This window comes from Lycium ferocissimum, chromosome 3, assembly GCF_029784015.1.
Source record: "Lycium ferocissimum isolate CSIRO_LF1 chromosome 3, AGI_CSIRO_Lferr_CH_V1, whole genome shotgun sequence".
Classification (NCBI taxonomy): Eukaryota; Viridiplantae; Streptophyta; class Magnoliopsida; order Solanales; family Solanaceae; genus Lycium; species Lycium ferocissimum.
In genome coordinates this window covers 23,064,179-23,084,808 of record NC_081344.1, presented here as the reverse complement: position 1 = coordinate 23,084,808, position 20,630 = coordinate 23,064,179, and the positions used below count along the sequence as shown (strand labels likewise).

The window sequence follows — 20,630 nt, the reverse complement described above, 5'->3', positions numbered from 1 at the left end:
ACCCTTAGATTAAATCATTACAAGCAGTGGCGGATCTATGGCTTTAACTATAGGTTTCCGGGAACCCAGTAGCTTTTGCTCATACCTATAGATGTATTCATAGTTCCATTAAACATTCACAAATATTTGGTGTTGAACCCATATACCATTGCAGATTAATTTGACATTACTATAGGAACCCATAAACTTCAAATCACTAAATCCACCTCGATTGCAAACATTACTTTCGTCAACAATGAAAACCACTGTAAAAGTGTATGCTTCTGACCCGCGTACTTTCTATTATTTCCAAAATTGTATGGCCAAAGTCTACAGACCCATTATTATCCATATTAGCAAACCATAACAAACACAAACACAAACACCGAAAACAGAAAAACGGGATAACAATTATAAATTGCGAGATTCAGATGGGAAGAATAATACTTTCAGAAAGTTTCATTGACATGTATAAAGTTGAAAGAAATTAAGGAATAACAAGTCTCCCAAAAGGGAAGTTTCATCATTGACTAAGAATATGTCCAGATTTATTCTCTGGATATTAGCGTGAAGGAAATGTCTACATTCATCCACTTAATGTTTCATAATAACCATATAAATGAGTCTTTATTTCTAGCCGTTATCAGAATTATGACTATATATATTCACTCTTTATAACCTCCTAATCCTCTTCACTTATATATTCCCACGTTCATTCCTCTTGTGAGAAACACTAAGTATACCGAAAATACTCTTCTTCTTTTTGCTGGATTTTCTATCAAAATAAATCAGCCTAGTTTTATACTAGAAGAGTTTGTTGAAAAATCCTTAAGGACAGGGTCTTGACACACATCAAACTACAATAATTTCCAAATTATTTTTCGTAAGAATTCCAACAATATCTTCATTCACAGAGTTATCATGATCTAGCTTCTGCCTCTTGTTGATGCTGCGGACAGTACAGTAAACACCCTCAGGCGGTTCCATCCATTTTGATATCTTTAAACACCAGCCACAGTCAGATTACATGGCCGATGAGTATAACAATCACATACACCAGCTTGGATGGCACACCAAACTGTCCTCTTCAGCACCGCAGGATCAGAAATTCTCAAGAATACCTTTGTTAAACGAATGTAGTTTTGAACAGTCAAGCCCAAGATGCTCACGGTAATGGATGTGAATAGGGATGTGTCGCACATCAGATGGATGAGGGGCTTGACTGCCTCCTTTAACTCAGCCTCCAATACTGTCTGATCTTGAGTAGAAGTTGTTTGGGTGTGCGAACAAAGTACCACATCGGTAGCTGAAAAGAAAAAAGACTTACTTATAAGGTGTTGGATACTCATAATGATGTGACAACTTTAAGGAAAACCATGCGGGCTTGGCCCAAAGCGGATAATATTACATTATGTTAAGAGTATCTTTGGACCATTTTAGCCCAACAACTGGTATCAGAGCCAATGATTTGGCGGGGCGAGTATGAAGATGACGGAGTGTGGCGTGGAGCCCGGCTTAGTGCCTTTACCCTTCTATGGGCTAGTTTATGATATTTACCCGTAGCTTAAAAAGGCATTACAGCTAGGCTTGGCAGTATGTAAATACTTTGACGATGTGGGTGACACATCGACACATTGAATCTGACCGTAATTAAGTCATGGAGGCTACATTCGAGGTCTTATTTTTACTACACAAATTGTTGGATTTTTGAATTTTCCCTTCCTATGTAGAATTGGATTAACAAAACTCAATCCAATTTGGACAAGACCACTTTTGACCTAAAATCCTCTATATATAGGATCAACTTAGCTCTTATTTTCATAACACAAGAGTGAACTCATAGCAATCATATAGAGAGAAAAATTGAGAGAGAAGACGTGATTTTCGGACAAGTGAAAATCAGTCACAGCAGTCCACCTAAAATTGCGTTTCCCGATTCGTTAACCGTTGAATCGTGCTGAAATTTAAGTTTGGGGGTCTCTCGACGTAGTTCTTGGATTTCAACGATGGAGATGGATTTTTGTGCTCGTAGCTCAGGTTTTCGGTACGAACCGGTAGCTCGTTTTTTTGGGGTAATTTCTCTCTCCTTTCTCCACTAGTTTTGGTGCTATCTTTTATGTGTTGTTGCTCCGTGTTTGGTTTTGATGTTGTGGCCATTTGGAGAACATTGTAACTCTTGTTAATTTTAGGGGAGCTTTTGTGGACCGGAGGTCCCGTGGATGTTTCCTCTTCACCTTGAAGGGGTTTTACCATGTAAATTTGGTGTCTCTTATATTGATTTACTTTTGCTTACTTTGGTATTTTGTTGTTGGTATAGTTGTTGTCCGAATTTCCATTTGTGCTAGTGTTTATTGTTTTCTCTTGGTTCAAATAGTGTGGGAAGTTTTGACTTGGGTATTTCTTCTGCTGTCTCGTCGTGCAATTTGATTGTTCACTTTGGTTTCTTCCCAATAAAGTGGTATCAGAGCTTGTAATTGTATTTGGTTGTGTTGATCATCTATTTGAATGATGGAGGCAAATATGAGCAAGATTGTTTGCTTAAATTACAGTAATTACTATATTCGGAAAAGCAAGATGAAAGATCTTCTATTTGTCAAGAAATTGCATTTTACATGTTCTTCTAAGAAACCGAGTCTATTGAAAGATGAGGATTTGAGAACTTACGGGTTTGTGGTTATATTTGGCAATGGGTTGAAGTTAATGTTCGAAATCATATTGTGAATGAGACAAATGCTAAAAGAGCTTGCGGGAAAAGCTCGAACACTTTATGCTTGAAGGCGGCAATAAATTGTTCTGCGAAACAATTGATGAATATTAGATATAAGAGAGGGGCCCTATTTACGATCATATCAATGATTTTCGGGAGTGTCCTTGATCAAATGCTTTTGGAATGGGTGCTAAGTTTGATGAAGAAATACAGGGACTTTGGCTTCTTAAAACTCGGCTAGACTTTTGGGAAACTCTTCGAGTTTCTTTGACTAATTCTGCTCCCAGTGATGGTGTAACTATGGAATATGCTAAAAGTGGTGTTTTTAATTAAGAGATGAGAAGAAGATCTTAAGCTTCATCTTCTTCAACTTCACACGCCGATGTTTTGGTTACTGAAAACAGGGGGATAAGTAACTTTAGAGTCGAATGACGAGGAGGCAAAAGTAGAAGCAAGTCAAGATCCTCCGGGTACAGAAACTTACATGTGACTATTGTCAACTTGAAAGGGCACATCAAGAAACATTGCTACAAGTTTAAGAGAGACGGAAAAAGCAAAAAGAAGAAGGCGATAATGAAAATCGTGTTGCTATTGTTCTTGAAAATGATCTTATTGTTGCTTGTAGTAAAAATGATATCAATCTTGTTTGTGATGAGTCTACGTGGTTTGTGGATTCGGTGTGCCCTTCTCATCGGACAAAGAAGGAATTATTTTCTTCATATACTCAGAGGTAATTTTGGAATGTTACGAATGGGCAATGATAGTAAGGTTGAGGTATTTGGTATTGGCACAGTTTGCTTGAAAAGCAAGAATGGTTCGAGGTTGGTTCTTAACAATGTCAAGCATGCTCCAGATGTTCGTCTAAATTTGATTTCTGTAGAAAAGCTTAATGATGAGGGTTATGATCAAACCGTTGGTAGTGGCCGGTGAAAGCTTTCTTAGAGGGTTCAATGATTGTGGCTCGAGGTAACAAGATATACGACTTGTACTTTTCGGGGCTCCGTTTGTGGTGACTCGGTAAATTTGGTGGAGAATGATACTTCATCGGAGTTATGGTATAGAAAGGTGAGTCATATGAGCGAGAAGGGGATTGATAACTTGGCTAAGAAGAATTTGCTTTCTGGAGTGAAACAAGTTAAAGAGATGTGATCATTGCTTAGCCGGGAAACATAAAATAGTTTCCTTTCAGAGTCATTCGCCTTCAAGAAAGCTTGATTTCCTGGAGTTGGTACATTCTGATTTATGTGTTCCTTTAAAGTAAGCTCTCGTGGTGGTGCACTTCACTTTGTGACTTTTATTGATGATCATTCTCGCAAACTCTGGGTATTTCCTTTGAAGTCCGGATCAAGTACTTGATGTGTTCAAGACTTTTCGAGGCCTTGGTTGAGAGATGACGGGGAAGAAACTAAAATGCATCCGCTCAGACAATGGTGGTGAATACATTGGTCCATTTGATAATTATTGTAGACAGCAGGGTATTCGGCATCAGAAAACTCCTCCAAAGACTCCTCAGTTAAATGGTTTAGCAAAGAGGATGAACAGAACTCTAGTTGAGAGGGGTAGATGTTTGCTTTCATATGCTAAGTTGTCAGATTCATTTTGGGCGAAGCCATATCCACTTGCTTATGTTATCAATTTATCTCTCTGTTGCTTTGGATGGTGATGTCCTAAGAGTTTGGTTTGGTAAGGATGTCTCTTATACTCGTTTTGAGAGTCCTCGGGTGTAAGGCCTTTGTGCATGTTCTAAGGATGAGAGGTCAAAGGCGGTAGTTAAAACTAGGCAGTGTATCTTCATTGGTTATGGTCAAGACGAATTTGGCTATCGTTTCTATGATCCAGTTGAGAAGAAGCTTGTTAGAAGCCGTGATGTTGTGTTCTTTGAAGACCAGACAATTGAAGATTTTGACAAACCTGAGAAGGTTGATTCTCAGAGTAGTGAGAGCTTAGTTGATGTTGATCCAGTTCCTGTGACTATAGCACCTAAAGAAAATCTTCAAAATGATGAAGCTCAAGTTGATAATGAAGATAATGATCATGTTCAGAATGACCAGCATGATGTTGTTGATGCTCCAGTCGAAGATGATGTGATTGGCCAGCACCCAGCTGCTATTAATGCTCCAGGGAGTTCTCTCAGAAGATATATTAGAGAGAAAGTACTTTCATCTCGTTATTCTCCCAATGAGTTTGTACCCTTGACTAACGGGGGAGAATCTGAAAATTTTGATGGAGCCATGGATAGTAAAGAAAAAGAAAGGTGGTTTGATGCTATGCAAAATGAGATTAAATCATTGCATGATAATCATACATTTAATTTGGTTAAGCTTCCTAGAGATAGAAAAGCTTTGAAAAATAGGTGGGTTTTTAGGGTGAAACATGAAGATAGTAACCCAGTTCCATCGTACAAGGCTAGATTGGTTGTCAAAGGCTTTAATCAGAAAAGGGGAGTTGATTTTGAAGAAATCTTTTCTCCAGTTGTGAAGATGTCATCCATTAGGGTTGTTCTAGGCTTGGCTGGAAGTCTAGATTTAAAGGTTGAACAAATGGATGTTAAAACTGTTTTTCTCCATGGTGACTTAGATGAAGAAATTTATACGAAGCAGCCAGAAGGTTTTGAAGTCAAGGGTAAAGAGAATTATGTTTGCATATTGAAGAAGAGCTTGTATGGTTTGAAACAAGCTCCCAGACAGTGGTACAGGAAGTTTGGTTATTTTATGAGTCGCGGGGCTTCAAGAAGACTTCTTCAAATCATTGTGGTTTTGTGCAAAAATTCTTTGATAGTGACTTTATCATTCTATTGCTTTATGTTGATGACATGCTTGTTGTTGGTTAGAATGCTTGCAGAATTCAGAAGTTGAAGCAAGAGTTGAATAAGTCTTTTGCTATGAAAGACTTGGGACCAGCAAGGTAGATTCTTGGCATGCAGATTGTTCATGACAGAAAGGCCAAGAAGTTGTGGTTATCACAAAAGAAGTACATTCAGAAAGTACTTCGCAGGTTCAACATAGATAAAACTAAGGTTGTCAAAACACCTTTAGCTATGCACTTCAAATTGAGCACGAAGCAATGTCCTTCCAATGATGATGAGAAGGAAGGTATGAAGAAAGTTCCTTATGCTTCAGTTGTTGCCAGTCTGATGTATGGGATGATTTGTACAAGACCAGATATTGCTTATGTTGTTGGTATTGTTAGCCGTTTTCTTTCTAATCCAGGAAGAGAGCATTGGAATGTTGTGAAGTGGATTATGAGATATCTTTGTGGCACTTCTAGTCTAAGTTTGTGTTTTGGGACAGGGAAGCCTATTCTTTGTGGTTACATTGATTCAGATATGGCCGGTGATTTTGATACTCGTAAGTCTACTACGGGCTACTTGATTACTTATGCAGGGAGAGTTGTGTCTTAGCAATTTAGGTTGCAAAAATGTGTTGCTCTATCTACTACAGAAGCTGAACTTATTGTTGGCGTTGAAGCTTGTAAAGAGTTGCTCTAGATGAAGAGATTTATGGAGGAACTTGGCTTTACTCAAGAGAGGTATGTGCTTTATTGCGACAGTCAAAGTGTTATTCATCTTGGCAAAAACTCTACATTTCATAGTAGGTCGAAACATATTTGTTATATCCCGCATTTTTGTGCAATCGGATAATTCAAGACAATTGCGGGAGGACAACAAGCAAGGCCATATTTTTATTTTGTTAAGCATATGAATGGCCTATGAAGCATTTAGAAGCGGAATTATTAAGAAAGGTCAATATATAAAGGGGAAATTCGCAATATGCCTCGTGGAATTATGGAGGAAGACGAAGGGTAAATTTGGGATTTGGAAAATAATTTTTCATGAATTGTATGAAAAAAAAAAAAAAGTGGGCTTGTGTTGAATTGGGCCATGTTGGCCGTCCAACCCCTTCTTGATGGGCCAAGCCCATATGAGGATTAAAGCATGAGTTTAAAAGATGACTTAATGGTCATCTTTTCTCATAATTTTCTAGAGAGTTCAAGAGCAAAAAAAAAAAAAAGAAGAGGAAGAGCAAAGCTTCAAGGCCATTCGGCCAAGACAAAAATTCCACAAGAACTTGGCAAAAATTATTTTCTTACCAATTGAAGGGCCCCTAGCAAGGTGGAGTGGTCTTTGGAGCAAGAAAAAAATTCATACTCTAGCAAGTTACAAGTCTTAGCTAAGTGGAAAATCAAGGAAGAAGGTAAGAATTTATTCTTTATATGTTATGAATAGTTATGGATGTTGTGGTATGAAGAAATGCATGAAATTCATGGAAATAATGTGAGTTTTGTGTGTGGCCGTGTGGTAGTGTTGTGGCCGTGGGTGTGTGTTGTATGTTGTGTTGCATGGAAGATTGAGTTAATTCCATGTTGTGTATTGGTTGTTGTGGTAATGTATAAAAATGGATGGAAAATTCATGAAAAAGTATGCATATATGTATGTTGGCCGAATGGTATAGGTAATGGAAGGGTTGTTTTAGAAACTTATGTTAGTTGAATATAATGTTCTTGCATGTATGGAATACAATGATGTTAGTATGGTGTTGTCGGAATATAAATTATAAGGTTGTTATTGCTTTTATTGGGATTGGAAGTCTTGAAAGAAGTAGTGTATTGATTTAATTGTTAGAATGTACTTTGGGTTGGTTATTGAATTGTTAGTATGGTTGTTGGCATTTGTTGTTGATTGAAATTAGCCAAGTTGAACTTGGTGGGATGGAGTATTTACAGGGGAAACGCTGCCGAAATTTCGGTAGCCAAATGATTACTTTAAATTTCAACTTCTAGACGCTCAAATTGACAATTGGTAAATGTGACCAAATTGTAGATTTTGGCGAATTTGGAACGGGAATTTGGAGTCGTGAAAGAAGCGAAAAAGGTATGTAAGGCTTCACTCTCCCTTCTTTGGCATGTCTTAGACATAATAGGCTTGAATACGAAGCTCGGGGATGATCCTATTCCTAGAAGTCCGAGATTGAAATTAACCCTTTTTCATTCAATAGATTTGAATTAAGTTCTTCATATTTTATGGAATAATTGCACCCAACGTCTATAACTTGTCAAATGAAACCGGATTACACTAAAACCCTCATAAACGGCTCCATGAAACTTATCGTATGTAGTTTTGGTGCACGCCACCTCTATTGACCCGAGGTGGGCCCGCTATTCCCGAATGCCCTTCTATTATTCCACTTGACTTGTTTCCGTACTAAAGTTAAAGGAAAACTCTTGGTTATCATTCCGGTTACTAAGCAATAGTGTTTAACTAATCCAGTGATTCCAAGGCATGATTCTTCTCCCCCGATAGCTAGTAAATGTTTTCCAAAGTGCCCGTATTTTCCCAGAACAAGGTTTATGGTAAAGTAAGTTTTACAACAATGACGATGAACATGTTCTACAATGACATGGATGATGTCAAGGAAGAAAATGTTTACATGATGAATATGACCATGATGATTCCATGATTAAGGGTTCCAAGTTCATGATTTCAGTGACGATATGAGAACGTTAAGCTATTTCTTGAATTCTCAACTCTATTCGTGAATAATGACTATTTTTTAAAGATTCCAAGTATACGAAACGAAGCCCTATGATCCTGTTTTATGTTTTCTCATGATATTACTCTCTATTAATAGTCTCGCCTTATATTAAATCGTTCCTTCAAGGTGAGACAAGCGCCCATAGTTATTCCATAATATAATCGGAGGTTTCCGACCTTACGTCACTCCGATGGATACATGATTTTCTTGGGCTCTCCTGCATGCTTATATGACCTATGTCTATGAAAAATGTATATGTACATGGGGTGGGGGGGAAGGGATACTTTCTGGGGAATGGGAAAGGAAACATGTTTCATTGCCACAGTCGGCCTAGCTTATCATCTCGGACGCGGATGCCGGACGCGGGATTTATGGGCGAGCCGGAGTATTTCGGCGCAATGTGGGCGAGCCGACGCTGTTCGGTGCTATGATACTACATGATACACTATGACTTGATATGATATGATTTGATACGATACTATATATTAAGACATGACATAACATAACATAAGTTCTATTTTCTATATCTATGAAAGGAAATGTTTTTTTTTTCTAAAAAGGAAAAACAAGCATGCATGGTATCCGGCCCGAAAGGGGTATCCCTATGCACAGGTTACTCTCTTGTCTCAGTATATATATCTATGACCCCATGATATTGTTATTCATAATCTATGCTCCTGTTTATGTTATTTTCCATGTCTTACATACTCGGTACACTATTCGTACTGACGTCCCTTCTTGTGGACACGTTTCATGCCGCGCGAGTCGGCGAGTAGGTTTTGATCCTAGGAGTTCCCTCGGCGGCATTTTTGCGGCGCTCCGGTTGTTTCGGACCCCGGTTTCTTGGTACTACTTTTGTGTATATATTCGGGCACGACGAAGCCCTCGGCCCTCCCTATGTATATGTGTACTATGTTTAGAGGCTCGTAGACAGATATGTACGGTAGATATTTTGTACTCCTGATTGTCCCCGTCGCTGTATAGTATGATTGCAAAGCTTATTAGCCTATGTTTATAATTGTGCTATTAGTGTTAATGCTAGGTGTAATCAAAAGGAAAAAAAATGGTATAGCTCATACGGCCCACTCAATAACAGAGGTAAAAAGATAGTTAAGGGGTGCTCGGTACAAGTATCGGGTACTCGTCGCGGCTCCTAGTTGGGTCGTGACAATATTGATGTGAGATACCATTGGATTAGAGATGTATTGGATTCTAAGTTGCTTGAACTTGAGAAGATTCACACCGATGATAATGGTTCGGATATGTTGACTAAAGCTTTGCCAAGAGGGAAGTTTGAAAAGTGTTGTATGATCGTCGGGATGGCGGTCTCTTCCACATAGTCGGGAGGGGCAGAATTGTTGGATTTTGTAGGTTTTCCCTTCCTATGTGGAATTAAATTAATAAAACTCAATCCAATTTGGACCAGGTCACTTTTGCCCTAAAATCCTCTATATATAGGACCAACTTAGGTCTTATTTTGATAACACAAGAGTGAATTTATAACAACCATATAGAGAGAAAAATTGAGAGAGAGGAGGTGATTTTCGGACCAATGAAAATCAGCCACAGCAGTCCACTTAAAATTGCCTTTCCGGATTCGTTAACTGTTGGATCGTGCTGAAATTTGAACTGGGGGTTTTCAACATCTGGTTCTTGGATTTAAACGGTGGATATCGAATTTTATGGTCTGTAGCTCCAGTTTACGAGTATGAACAGTAGCTCATTTTTGGGGGTGATTTCTCTCCTTTCTTCACTAGTTTTGGTGCTATCTTTTATGTATTGTTACTCCATGTTTGGTTTTGATGTTGTAGCCATTTGGAAAACATTGTTGTAAATCTTGCTGATTTTAGTGGAGCTTTTGTAGGCCGGAGGTCCCGTGGATGTTTCCTCTTCACCTTGAAGGGGTTTTACCACGTAAATTTGGTGTCTCTTGTATTGATTTACTTTTGCTTGCTTTGCTATTTTGTTGTTGGTATAGTTGTTGTCCGGATTCCCATTTGTGCTAGTGTTTATTTTCTTCTCTTAGTTCAAATAGTGTGAAGTTTTGACTTGGGTATTTCTTCCGCTGTTACCTCGTCGTGCAATTTGGTTGTTGCTTGTTTCTTCCCAACAGAAGTGGCACCTGCCATAATTGTTTGTAGTAACAAACAATGAAAGAAAACAAAAGATGGTGTAGAAACGATCTTTAACGACCTCAGTTGTGCAGAGAAAATAATACTCCTAGAGTATATGACTATCACTCACGACACTGAGTAATCATGTACTACTAATTATTTACTATAGTCGCTGAACTGTCTTGCATGCAGAGGCGGATTCAGGATTTGATGCTTGTGGGTTCCAACTCATATCAAATTAAAAAATATAAAGAGAATGGTTATGCTTGTGGGTTCCCAAGTCGTATTTGATATATATTTACTGAATTTTTCAATACAAATACAGGATCCGAACAAATACATGGGGGTTCCTGGGAACCCCCATATACTAAGCTAAATCCGCCCCTGCTTGCATGGGGAACTATCAAGTACAATGATATCTTTTAACATAGGGGAAAGGGGAAGTATTACTAGTATTTACTTTGAGAATGGAGCATAGAATAAATTTGCCTCCATTTGAATTTGATTTTAAATTTCTCCTTATCATTAATAGGTTATCTCTTAATATGTTACTCCCTTAGTTTCATTTTACTTAGGCCTCTCTACAAAAAATAAAATTTTCTTTTTACCTGTCCATATTAGAAAATTAAGAGAGTTTTATTACTATTTTTTCATACTACCTGTAGTACTAAAAAGCTACATTAAGTACTAGTGGTGAATTTTAGAATTTCATTAGTAAAATACACCCCTAATGGAAAATTGTGCCAAGTCAACATTGGCCAAGTAAAATAAAACAGAGGCAGTAGAATAAATTTGCTCCTCTATTTGAAAAATTGGTTCGAAGTATGGTCTTACAACTACTTGATCGATTCAAATCTGTCCCTCAAAATTTAAGGAATTCACTTATTTCCGGTCAATCCTTTTATTTTAGGGTTAAAATATATTTGACTTCTAATTTTTAATACTATGAGAGGAAAACAAAGAGAAGAAACAAAACATGTAGAAATTTTTTCTTCATAGAAATACACATAAAAATAGAGAAAATATTTCAGTTTTATCTTTGCTCAACGAATAATTTATAATTCTTATTTTTTTCAGTTTCTGGCTTTGTGAAGATTAATACTTTTCGTCTATACAATTGCAATTATATAAATATAAATTTAGCTCAACAGGAGTAAATTTAATATCATTAAGATGTTTGTTCAATAATTTCTGCTGAGATGACAGTTTACCGCTGCTTCACTTACTTCACCGCCTAAAACCATGGTTCATCATTTTCAACCACAGTAGCCGATTATTATCAACTGTCAGCATTCACAACTACCAGTCTACCATCCTCAACCACAATCACCACATTTAGCTATCAATACCACTAGCCATTATTTACAATCATCACCATCAGCCGCCATTACCACAACAACTACAAACACTACCGAAAATCACTGTTGGCCACCACTTATATATCACGAACCACTGTCATCATTATCATTACTAAAAGCTATTACTATCATCCACCATAATTATTAGCCACCACGACCACCATCAACCACAACCACTAACTATTATTGCTAGCCACCATCACCACTAGTTATTACCTACAATCAATACCGTTAGCCAGCATCATCCCCAGTCAACACTCATAGCTACCACCATTAGCCATCATAACCTCCAAGGCTTCAACCACTATATGATGTTTAAATAAATATTTTGTTGATATAGTATTAAATTAATTTAATATTTTATTATTAAATTTTGAATAAAGACAAATTTTATACGTTTGGATGTTAAGAGAGTAAATTGTCTTAGTTATTTAGTGCCCATATCATATTACAACAACTTAATATGCAGATTTGTATCGAGATTCAAACATTTAGGGTATGTTCGGAAAGCCACCTGGTAATTGGAATTGGTGTAATTACCAGGCTAGTAATTACACAGTATAATAATTATGACGGCCTGTTTATTTGTCATAACGTAATTACAGTGTAATTACAAGCGCACTGTTTGGTTGTACAAGTGTAATTACATAGTTTGGTTAAATTTTAAAAATGAAAATTAATTTTCAAAAATTAAAAGTTAGTATTTGAAAAATATGTGCCTTTATTAATAATATTAAATTAGATATTTAAGATAAGTATTATTTCTTGAAAATATATTAATAATCATATTTTATGGCTAATATTGTAAAAAATGATTGATATATATATTTTTGATAGTAATAGTATTTTAATTTAATTAATTATAAAAATTAAAAGCATATATTTTGTAAGAATATCATGGAGCATGTTTGTAAGAAGGTTAATATTTATAACTATAATGCCATAACATTATTCAATTGTTTGACCAAGAAAATATTTTATCAATTTTAATTGAAAAATGAACAGCTTGCAATGTGAAATAACAAATTAATGCTACTAAACAAAAAATTGGAACCGAAAATATAACGTAAGTTTAGAATCCTATTTTTTTTTTCCCACATAATACTCTTATGTCAAATTCCAACATAAAAGAAAATAAGTTCCAACATACCTTAAGTAAATATAATCAAAAGAAAAGGAAAACATAAGTCTGTAACCACATTCAACAACAAAATTATATTCTAATGACTAGGGGTGTACAAAGGAAACCGACAAATCGCACCAAACCGATAATCCGAACCAAATCGAGAAAAAAACCCGACTACTATCGGTTTGATTTGGTTTTAACTAAAAAAAAGTCAAACCGAATCAAACCAACCCGACATGACATTTTTTAAATTTCAAAACTATTTTATGCATAAAAATATTTATTTATAATGTAGTTTATAAGTATTTCTTAAACTTTTTCATAGTTTTTTGTCTTTTAACATATTATTTCACTTGGAATTAGAATTTTGAATGGTCCAATAAGTTTTATAGCCCATAGATAGTAGTAACTCAAATAAAACTCAACAATAATTAAATCAATACTAATGCTAACAAAAGAAATTCAATTCTAACACTAGGAATGACAATAATGTTGTATATCTATTCTTTAGTTTTCTATTGGTTTTGAAAGTGAAAATACATAACTTAATTTTATTTTTTCTTTAATATTTAATCATATAATTAATACTTATTAGCCGTAATTATTTTAGCGTGACTTAGTACTTTTAGATTATGATCATTTTCTATATGCCTTATAATTTAAACGTACTTATTATAGCATGACTTAGTACTTTTAAATCATGATCATTTTATTTTATGTAATTTCATTACTTTTTTTTGTTGAATATTTTGGTACAATGTCATCTCTATCTCACATTTTGTGTTATTTTCTTAAAAAATATCTTAATTAGATAGTCGTATCTTACTAGGACTAAAAAAATACTTGAAGTACAAGTTATATGTTTAGTACGAAGACTTTACCCGAAAAAACCCGAGCAACCCGAAAAAATTGAGAAAACCCGAGGTTGAAAAACCCGACTTTTGTTGGTTTGGTTTGGTTTATAGATTTAAAACCCCGATGCAATTGGTTTGGTCTTTTAAAAACCCGAACCAACCCAGTCCATGTACACCCCTACTAATGATATCACTCATGTCAAGTTTGTTAACGACTCTTTCTTCTAATATTAGAAGGTGTAGCTTGAAAAACTATAATAACGCAGTTATGCCAAATTAAGATAATAAAGAAAAATAAATAAGAATTAAAAAAAAAGAGTAATTACATGGAATCACAAGAAATAAAGATTGGAAAATGAGAAGAAAGAAAATGAAAGATAAATAATGTATTTTAAAAATAAAATAAAAAAAGTAAAAACATATAAGAAATTAAAATAGCAGAAATAAAAAATAAATTTAAAAGAAAAGAAGTTAAAATAAAAACAAAAAGAAAGGAAATAAAAAGTTTCCATGTCATTAGTTAATTACATGGTGTAATTACACCCCATTCTCAACCCCTCCTTGAGAACTGGATAGTGTAACTACACTGAATTCCCCTCTGATTTGGTAATTATTTGGCCAAATAAACATGCCAAACTGCATAATTACACTCAATTCCAATTCCCTTGTGGCTTTCCGAACAGGCTCTTAAATAATGGACATCTTATATTCGAATCGTCTTGGTCTTAAATAAAATAAATAAGACCTGGGAAAGAAAAAAAAAAAATTTCCTACTCCGTTCGGATTAAAAAGAATGTCTACTTAACAATTTGTATGAAAATACTAATTTTTAGAAAAGAATAAATAATTTGACTAAACTAATACTAATTAAATTAGTATTAAAATTTAATCATATAGCACTTAATAAGAAGCAAATGCTAAAAAAAAAAAAAAAAAAAAAAAAAGAAGCAAATGCTAAGTAGACATTCTTTTTAACGCGGAAGGATAATAAATTACACAGGAAAGAAAAGAGCCTTGAGGATGCGTTAAAACAAAACTATAAATGGAGGTGGGCCATGTGGTCCCATCCATAATCCAGCTCGGAGAATCAAAGGATTCAATAATAGATGACATGTTAAAGGATATTATTTTTCAAAGCGTGAAGTTAAAATATACATAAACTACCACTATCTCTGTATTTGTTTGTTGATTGAATAAAGCCATCAAGCAGTCAAATCATCTATTCATCAAGAAAGAGCAGAAATGGAAAGGACAGAAAATGGAAAAACAGAAACAACCCAAGAAAACCCAAAAGTTGGTTCAATTTGTGGGTTTGAGTCTCTTCATCATCTCCTTCAAGCTTCTCTCCCTCCCCAACTTTTCCAGGTCACCTCCCAAAAAAAATAATTTCTTTTAGATCCTATTAATATGCATGTGTTGATCCATTTTGTGAAATTTTCGACTTGAACTGTACACAGTTGAATGATACGGTTCGGATTTTGACAGTCAGACTTTTTTATTTTGTCCCTGAATTCGGACATACAATATTTTAAGTTTTTTTTTAAAACTAATTTACATATTTAGAAATTATCACAATAATTAACATATTTAAACGACATACAAATAAATCTCAATCAAAGATTTTCTTATTTAACTCTCGAAATCTGAACTAAATTGGGATGGGGGAGTACTATCTACTAATTGCGTATCAACTGTAACAAACTAGTGGGCGTAGTTGTGTCCTGTATCTATTTATATGCTGCATTAGGATATTTGTAATAAACTAGTATAGCGTAGTTGAACTGGAAAAAGGTAGGGGGTGATGATTTATATCAAATTCATTGCTGTGAAAGTCAAATTATTGAGTATTAGAATGAAATTTGGGTTCATGTGGAGCGAAATTGATATTGAAGATTCTTATAGTCGAAAACTAGTGCACCCAAGGGTGTGTCTTAGTGGTCAATGAAGTGGATTGAGAACGACAAAAAATACTAGGTGATTTCTTCCTATATATCCTAGCCTTGATGACGGAGTTACTTGGTAACTGTTGCTGATGGGAGGTACCGCGGTATCATGTGGAATTAGTTGAGGTGCATGCAAGTTTGCCCGGAAACCATGGTTATCAAAAAAAAAAAAAAAAAAAAAATTTAGTCAAAAACTAGTTTGGGATTGAGCCCTAATTATATACGTTTTGTCTTATCAGATGGGCAGTCTTTCAGTGCTTAACTTTGTCTTTGTTTAGTTTTCAACTTTGCATAATAAGATAAGGATTTGCACTTCCTGAGAGTTCCAGAATTTTTTTACCCTCCAAAATTGTTAATTCAAGCCTGGGGCACCGTGCAGTGGATATGCTAACTTGAACATGTTGAGATGGTTTTTGTTGTTTAAGATTGATTCGGTCAAGATGGTCATGTGTGTGTACAAACCAGTGATATATTCATCTTGTGTAAAAAAATCTTGTTATTTTACATTTTCTGATTGTATTTTATGCGGAGATTCACGAATATGTATTGGGCTATTTACCAGTGAGTACGGTATTGAGAAGGTCCATCCTACTTATGATAGTTCTCAAGGGGTTAGGGAACCGTCGGTCTTGATTGAGAAAGTACTAAGTCAAAGTTTTGAATAGGTGAGGTCTTAAGTTTTGAGTTTTCTGGTTATGCTGACAAAATAAGTTTTACTTTGCAGGAAGTCAGTCGCATACTTCTTGGGCTAAATCGTGGAAAGGAAGTGGAGCCTATTGCTCTTACGCAGCCTGTCAAAGCTCTCTCTTCTGAACATGATTTTGATCTTCAGGTGAGCACTTATATCTTCTGCTTTAGAATAAGAGTGTGAAGTTTACCAAATGGATTACCTAGAAAGGGAGAGAGCTAGTAGTTAGGTTTATCGAATTCTGCTAAAGTAGGAAAATTTGCTCGCCAAAGGCAGCTTCCTAAGAAGAAAAGCAGGGTGAATTTGATGTTGAAGATTTGACTCAATTCTCTTTTATCTTTTTTTTTTTTGGATTAATTTGGAATAGAGACCTTCTGCTGTCTAGAACAAAATAGCTCAGTGGTAGCTTGAATTGACCTATTTTTGTCCTCATGTACCCAGTGACGATAGTGAGTAGCTCAGTGGTAGCTTGAATTGACCTGTCTTTGTACTCCTGTATCCAGTGACGATAGTGACTCTGTTTATGCTTAAAAACATTGAAATGTGTAAATTCCAGTAAGATGTAGAGTTATTTCTATCATTAGTTTTTTGAACATGTTCATAACCTCGTAAAACATGTCTACCTGGCAAACATTATCTACTTGGTAAAAGGGATTAGGAAAAGGGGATTATATAATTTTCAGAATTAAATAGTTGAAAGGTGTTCTTCCGTTGATCATAAGAAGAATAAAAGTTAAAGGTGCATGATGGACGTGCGGAATGATTTTCTGGGATTTCGCAGTGGCTTGAAACTTACGTTTTTATTTTTGAAGGTGTTATATTAAAAAGGCATCAAGAAGATGCAAGTAAGTACACAAAAGGTCACGGTTAAACTCCTAGATACAAAAACTTCCACTGCTAGATCAGTGAGTTTAACCAGAAGCAAAAGTATGGTTTCTAAACCATGGAAAGGGAGCTGATAAAATCTAAAAGGGAGATAACATCATTTATAGGCGATAGATTGCTGCAGCTAAAGAGATTCAAAAGACAAGAAGATTTCAATATACTGTTGGGAGTTGATACGTCGTTTTATTTATGGTTAAGTGGATATGGCAACCTGTGGTGGAGATAATGGGAAAATGAGAAGATTTGCGTTTTACTTAATCAATTTGTAGTTACTTCGCATGAGAAATCAACTATTCTATGGTAATATGCATGAGGCTGATTAGGCAGCTCACAGGACAGCTTCCTGGGAGGGGACAAAACCACCATTTTGGTCCATGACTAAATTTTCTCAGTTCACACCATTATTTTTATCTTACACTGTTCAATGCGTCATTTTTTTCCACATAAATGCAGGCTTTTAGCTTTTCTGCTGAGAGAGAGTCACTAAGAGGACCTCGGATTGTGAGGGTTGGCCTCATTCAGAATTCTGTTGATCTACCCACAACTGCACCTTTCCTGGACCAAAGGAAGGCCATCTTTCAAAAGTTAACTCCCATAATTGATGCTGCAGGTTCTTCAGGAGTCAATGTTCTATGTTTGCAAGTGAGTTTAGACTTAGTTTTTTGAGTCTGATGATTTTATTCTCCTTTTCAGGGTTTAATCATCTTAATATTCTCTTTTACTCCTATGCAGGAGGCATGGACGATGCCATTTGCATTTTGTACTCGTGAGAAAAAATGGTGTGAATTTGCTGAGCCAATTGATGGAGAATCAACACAATTTCTTCAGGAATTTGCACAAAAATATAACATGGTTATCGTTAGTCCAATTCTTGAGAGGGATGTGAACCATGGAGAAACCCTGTGGAATACAGCAGTAATAATTGGAAATAATGGTAACATAATAGGGAAACATCGGAAGGTAAATCTCGATAACCAAATTATAACATTTGGTATTCTTCAGAAACTAATACATTGAAATTTGCAGAATCACATACCTAGAGTAGGGGACTTCAACGAGAGTACATATTATATGGAAGGGAACACTGGCCATCCTGTGTTTGAGACAGCATATGGCAAGATTGCTGTTAATATATGTTTTGGAAGGCACCATCCTCTGAACTGGTTAGCTTTTGGGTTAAATGGCGCAGAGATTGTTTTTAACCCATCAGCTACTGTTGGTGACCTTAGTGAACCAATGTGGCCCATAGAGGTACTATTTCCTTTATCCGTTATGCTACAATTGTATGCAGTTGGTGTTTAGCTTTGAGTATCACAGTATTTTGAGCAGAGGGATGTTAAATTCCAAGGAAGCTACCTTGACCAATTATAACACTATCAGTTACAAAGAATAAAACCCGAGTTTGACAATATTTGAAAAGAAATCCTCGTACTGATTTGAAAAGAAATACTCGTACTGACCAATGACTAAACTTGGGTTGTGGAAAATGTTGGAAACAAAAGAAGGGAAAACGGCCAAAAAAACACCTAAATTATTTGAAATAGTAACTTTACCCTCCAACCTCCATTAAGTTTTTGGCACAAGAATGCCCAATATAAGTTTTTGCTCAAATCTTTAATTTTTACAATTAAGGGCACTTGGCCCGAACTTTAAATGGAGGGCAAAATTGTCCCATTTCGAATAGTTCAAGGACAAAAATTGGCCCTTTTCCCTTGTTTTGGGCAATTGGTAGTAGGAATGGTAATTTGGGTAGTTGGAGGGCATTTTTGAGCTTGTTGACTAACGGCGAGGGCATTTTTATACCAAAAAAAGTAACGGAGGGTAAAGTTGACCTATTTCGAATAGTTCAGGCTGTTTTTAGACCCTTTTCCCAAAAAAAAAAAAAAATCCTTGAGAGATGATATCACCCTTTAATGAGGCCATCGGTCAACAACATCTAGTTTCTTGACTTTTTGTTTGTTATTGTGTTGGAAACAGGCTCGCAACGCAGCAATAGCAAATAGTTATTTTGTTGGTTCAATTAACCGTGTCGGAACAGAAGTTTTCCCCAACCCCTTCACTTCAGGAGATGGAAAGCCACAACATGCAGATTTCGGGCATTTCTATGGTTCCAGTCATTTTTCTGCACCAGATGCTTCATGTACGCCGTCTCTGTCCCGTCACAAGGATGGATTGTTGATATCGGACATGGATCTCAACCTTTGCCGGCAGCTTAAGGACAAGTGGGGATTTCGAATGACTGCTCGTTATGAAGTCTATGCTGATCTGCTCGCTCGTTATGTAAAGCCGGATTTTGAGCCACAGGTCATTTCTGATCCCTTGTTACATAAGAGTGCTTAAGTTGATCATTAAGGAAGAAAAGCAGGTAAAAATGCTTTCGGACAATCTGTAAAGTGTAATTAAGTTTCCAAGTTTATGGTCATGAAGTGTACGTTCAAGAACATATTTACAATAAATTGTGGAATTTGTACAAATGCTGAATTCATAGCTGTGTTAACATCATCAACTTGGAATAACTACATGCCTGTGGAAGGGGATGAAGCGGTTGTGCATGCGATACGGTATGTAATAATAGTATAAGGTGAATAAGAATCCAATGATGTTAAGATGGGAGTGAGTACTAACAGTTCTTTGGTTTTATTTAACCTTCACACATTAAATTTAAGACATTATTTTGTACAAGAAATTCGGCATATTTTGACTAATTCAAGGTGAAAAATGGGTTGCTCCCCCGATGGGGTAAAGTTGAGCCAAAAGATCTCAATTCAAGAGAAAATTCGATTCCACTTTTTTTTTTTTTTTTTTTTTGAATAATACACGCTCATGTAGGTGGCAATTTATTTATTGTGTTTATGCGAGGTGGAATGTGAAATAAGATACTTGAAAGAGATACTGCATTTTAGTTCTCTTTATAAACAAGAATCATAGTTGCACATCTAAACAAATATCTCTCTCCTCATTATTTTCTCCGTCCTAATTTATGTGATATAATTTAATTAGGCACGACTTTTAAGAAAGAAAGGTAAACTTTTGAAATTTATGATCTAAATAGATATTTATGTGGCTCTAATGACCAAACACAAATTACTTCTTGTCAAAAATATTTTAAGAAAAATGCTTCTCAAAATATTTTTTTTTTACTGTTACCTTTATCAAAACAAAAAAGAAAAGTTATTTTTAAAAGCTTGGCCCAAATAAGCTATACAAGTACTTCAAAGGAATGAATAGGCTTAATGCATATGTGGCCTCCTAAACTTGTCCATTTTTTTATTTTGCAGCCTCAACTGAGTGTTATTCCTATTGAATTTATGAACTCATTTTTAAGTGTATCTATCAAATACAATCTGACTTACATAGTATTTCATGTTTAATACAGCAACATGTTAATATCTAATTTAATTATGTCATCTTTTAGCTAAGATTAATAGCAAATTGATAGGAGAAA

At 35.6% G+C, this 20,630-nt stretch overlaps 1 protein-coding gene across 2 annotated transcripts; it reads left to right on the top strand.

Moving 5' to 3' along the window:
- The first annotated feature begins 14,751 nt into the window (after positions 1–14,751).
- LOC132050051 (beta-ureidopropionase) lies at positions 14,752–19,701 on the top strand. Of its 2 annotated transcripts, none has more exons than XM_059441084.1 (6): positions 14,752–14,975; positions 16,337–16,444; positions 17,639–17,827; positions 17,918–18,145; positions 18,212–18,436; positions 19,163–19,701. In XM_059441084.1, the coding sequence occupies exons 1-6, from the start codon at positions 14,928–14,930 to the stop codon at positions 19,523–19,525; spliced, it is 1,161 nt and encodes a 386-aa protein (XP_059297067.1). In that variant the 5' UTR covers positions 14,752–14,927; the 3' UTR covers positions 19,526–19,701. The 2 variants fall into 2 exon arrangements, with proteins under 2 accessions (XP_059297067.1, XP_059297066.1); XM_059441083.1 differs by having other exon boundaries at positions 14,756–15,034.
- The last annotated feature ends 929 nt before the right edge of the window (positions 19,702–20,630 follow it).

What these genes read in the sequence shown, in the direction of transcription:
- LOC132050051 (XM_059441083.1), top strand. Translation starts at nt 14,912, where the DNA reads ATGGAAAGGACAGAAAATGGAAAAACAGAAACAACCCAAGAAAACCCA. An exon ending in TCAATGTTCTATGTTTGCAA is followed by an intron (nt 17,828 to 17,917) that starts GTGAGTTTAGAC and finishes ACTCCTATGCAG; the next exon opens with GAGGCATGGACGATGCCATT. An exon ending in TAATAGGGAAACATCGGAAG is followed by an intron (nt 18,146 to 18,211) that starts GTAAATCTCGAT and finishes TGAAATTTGCAG; the next exon opens with AATCACATACCTAGAGTAGG.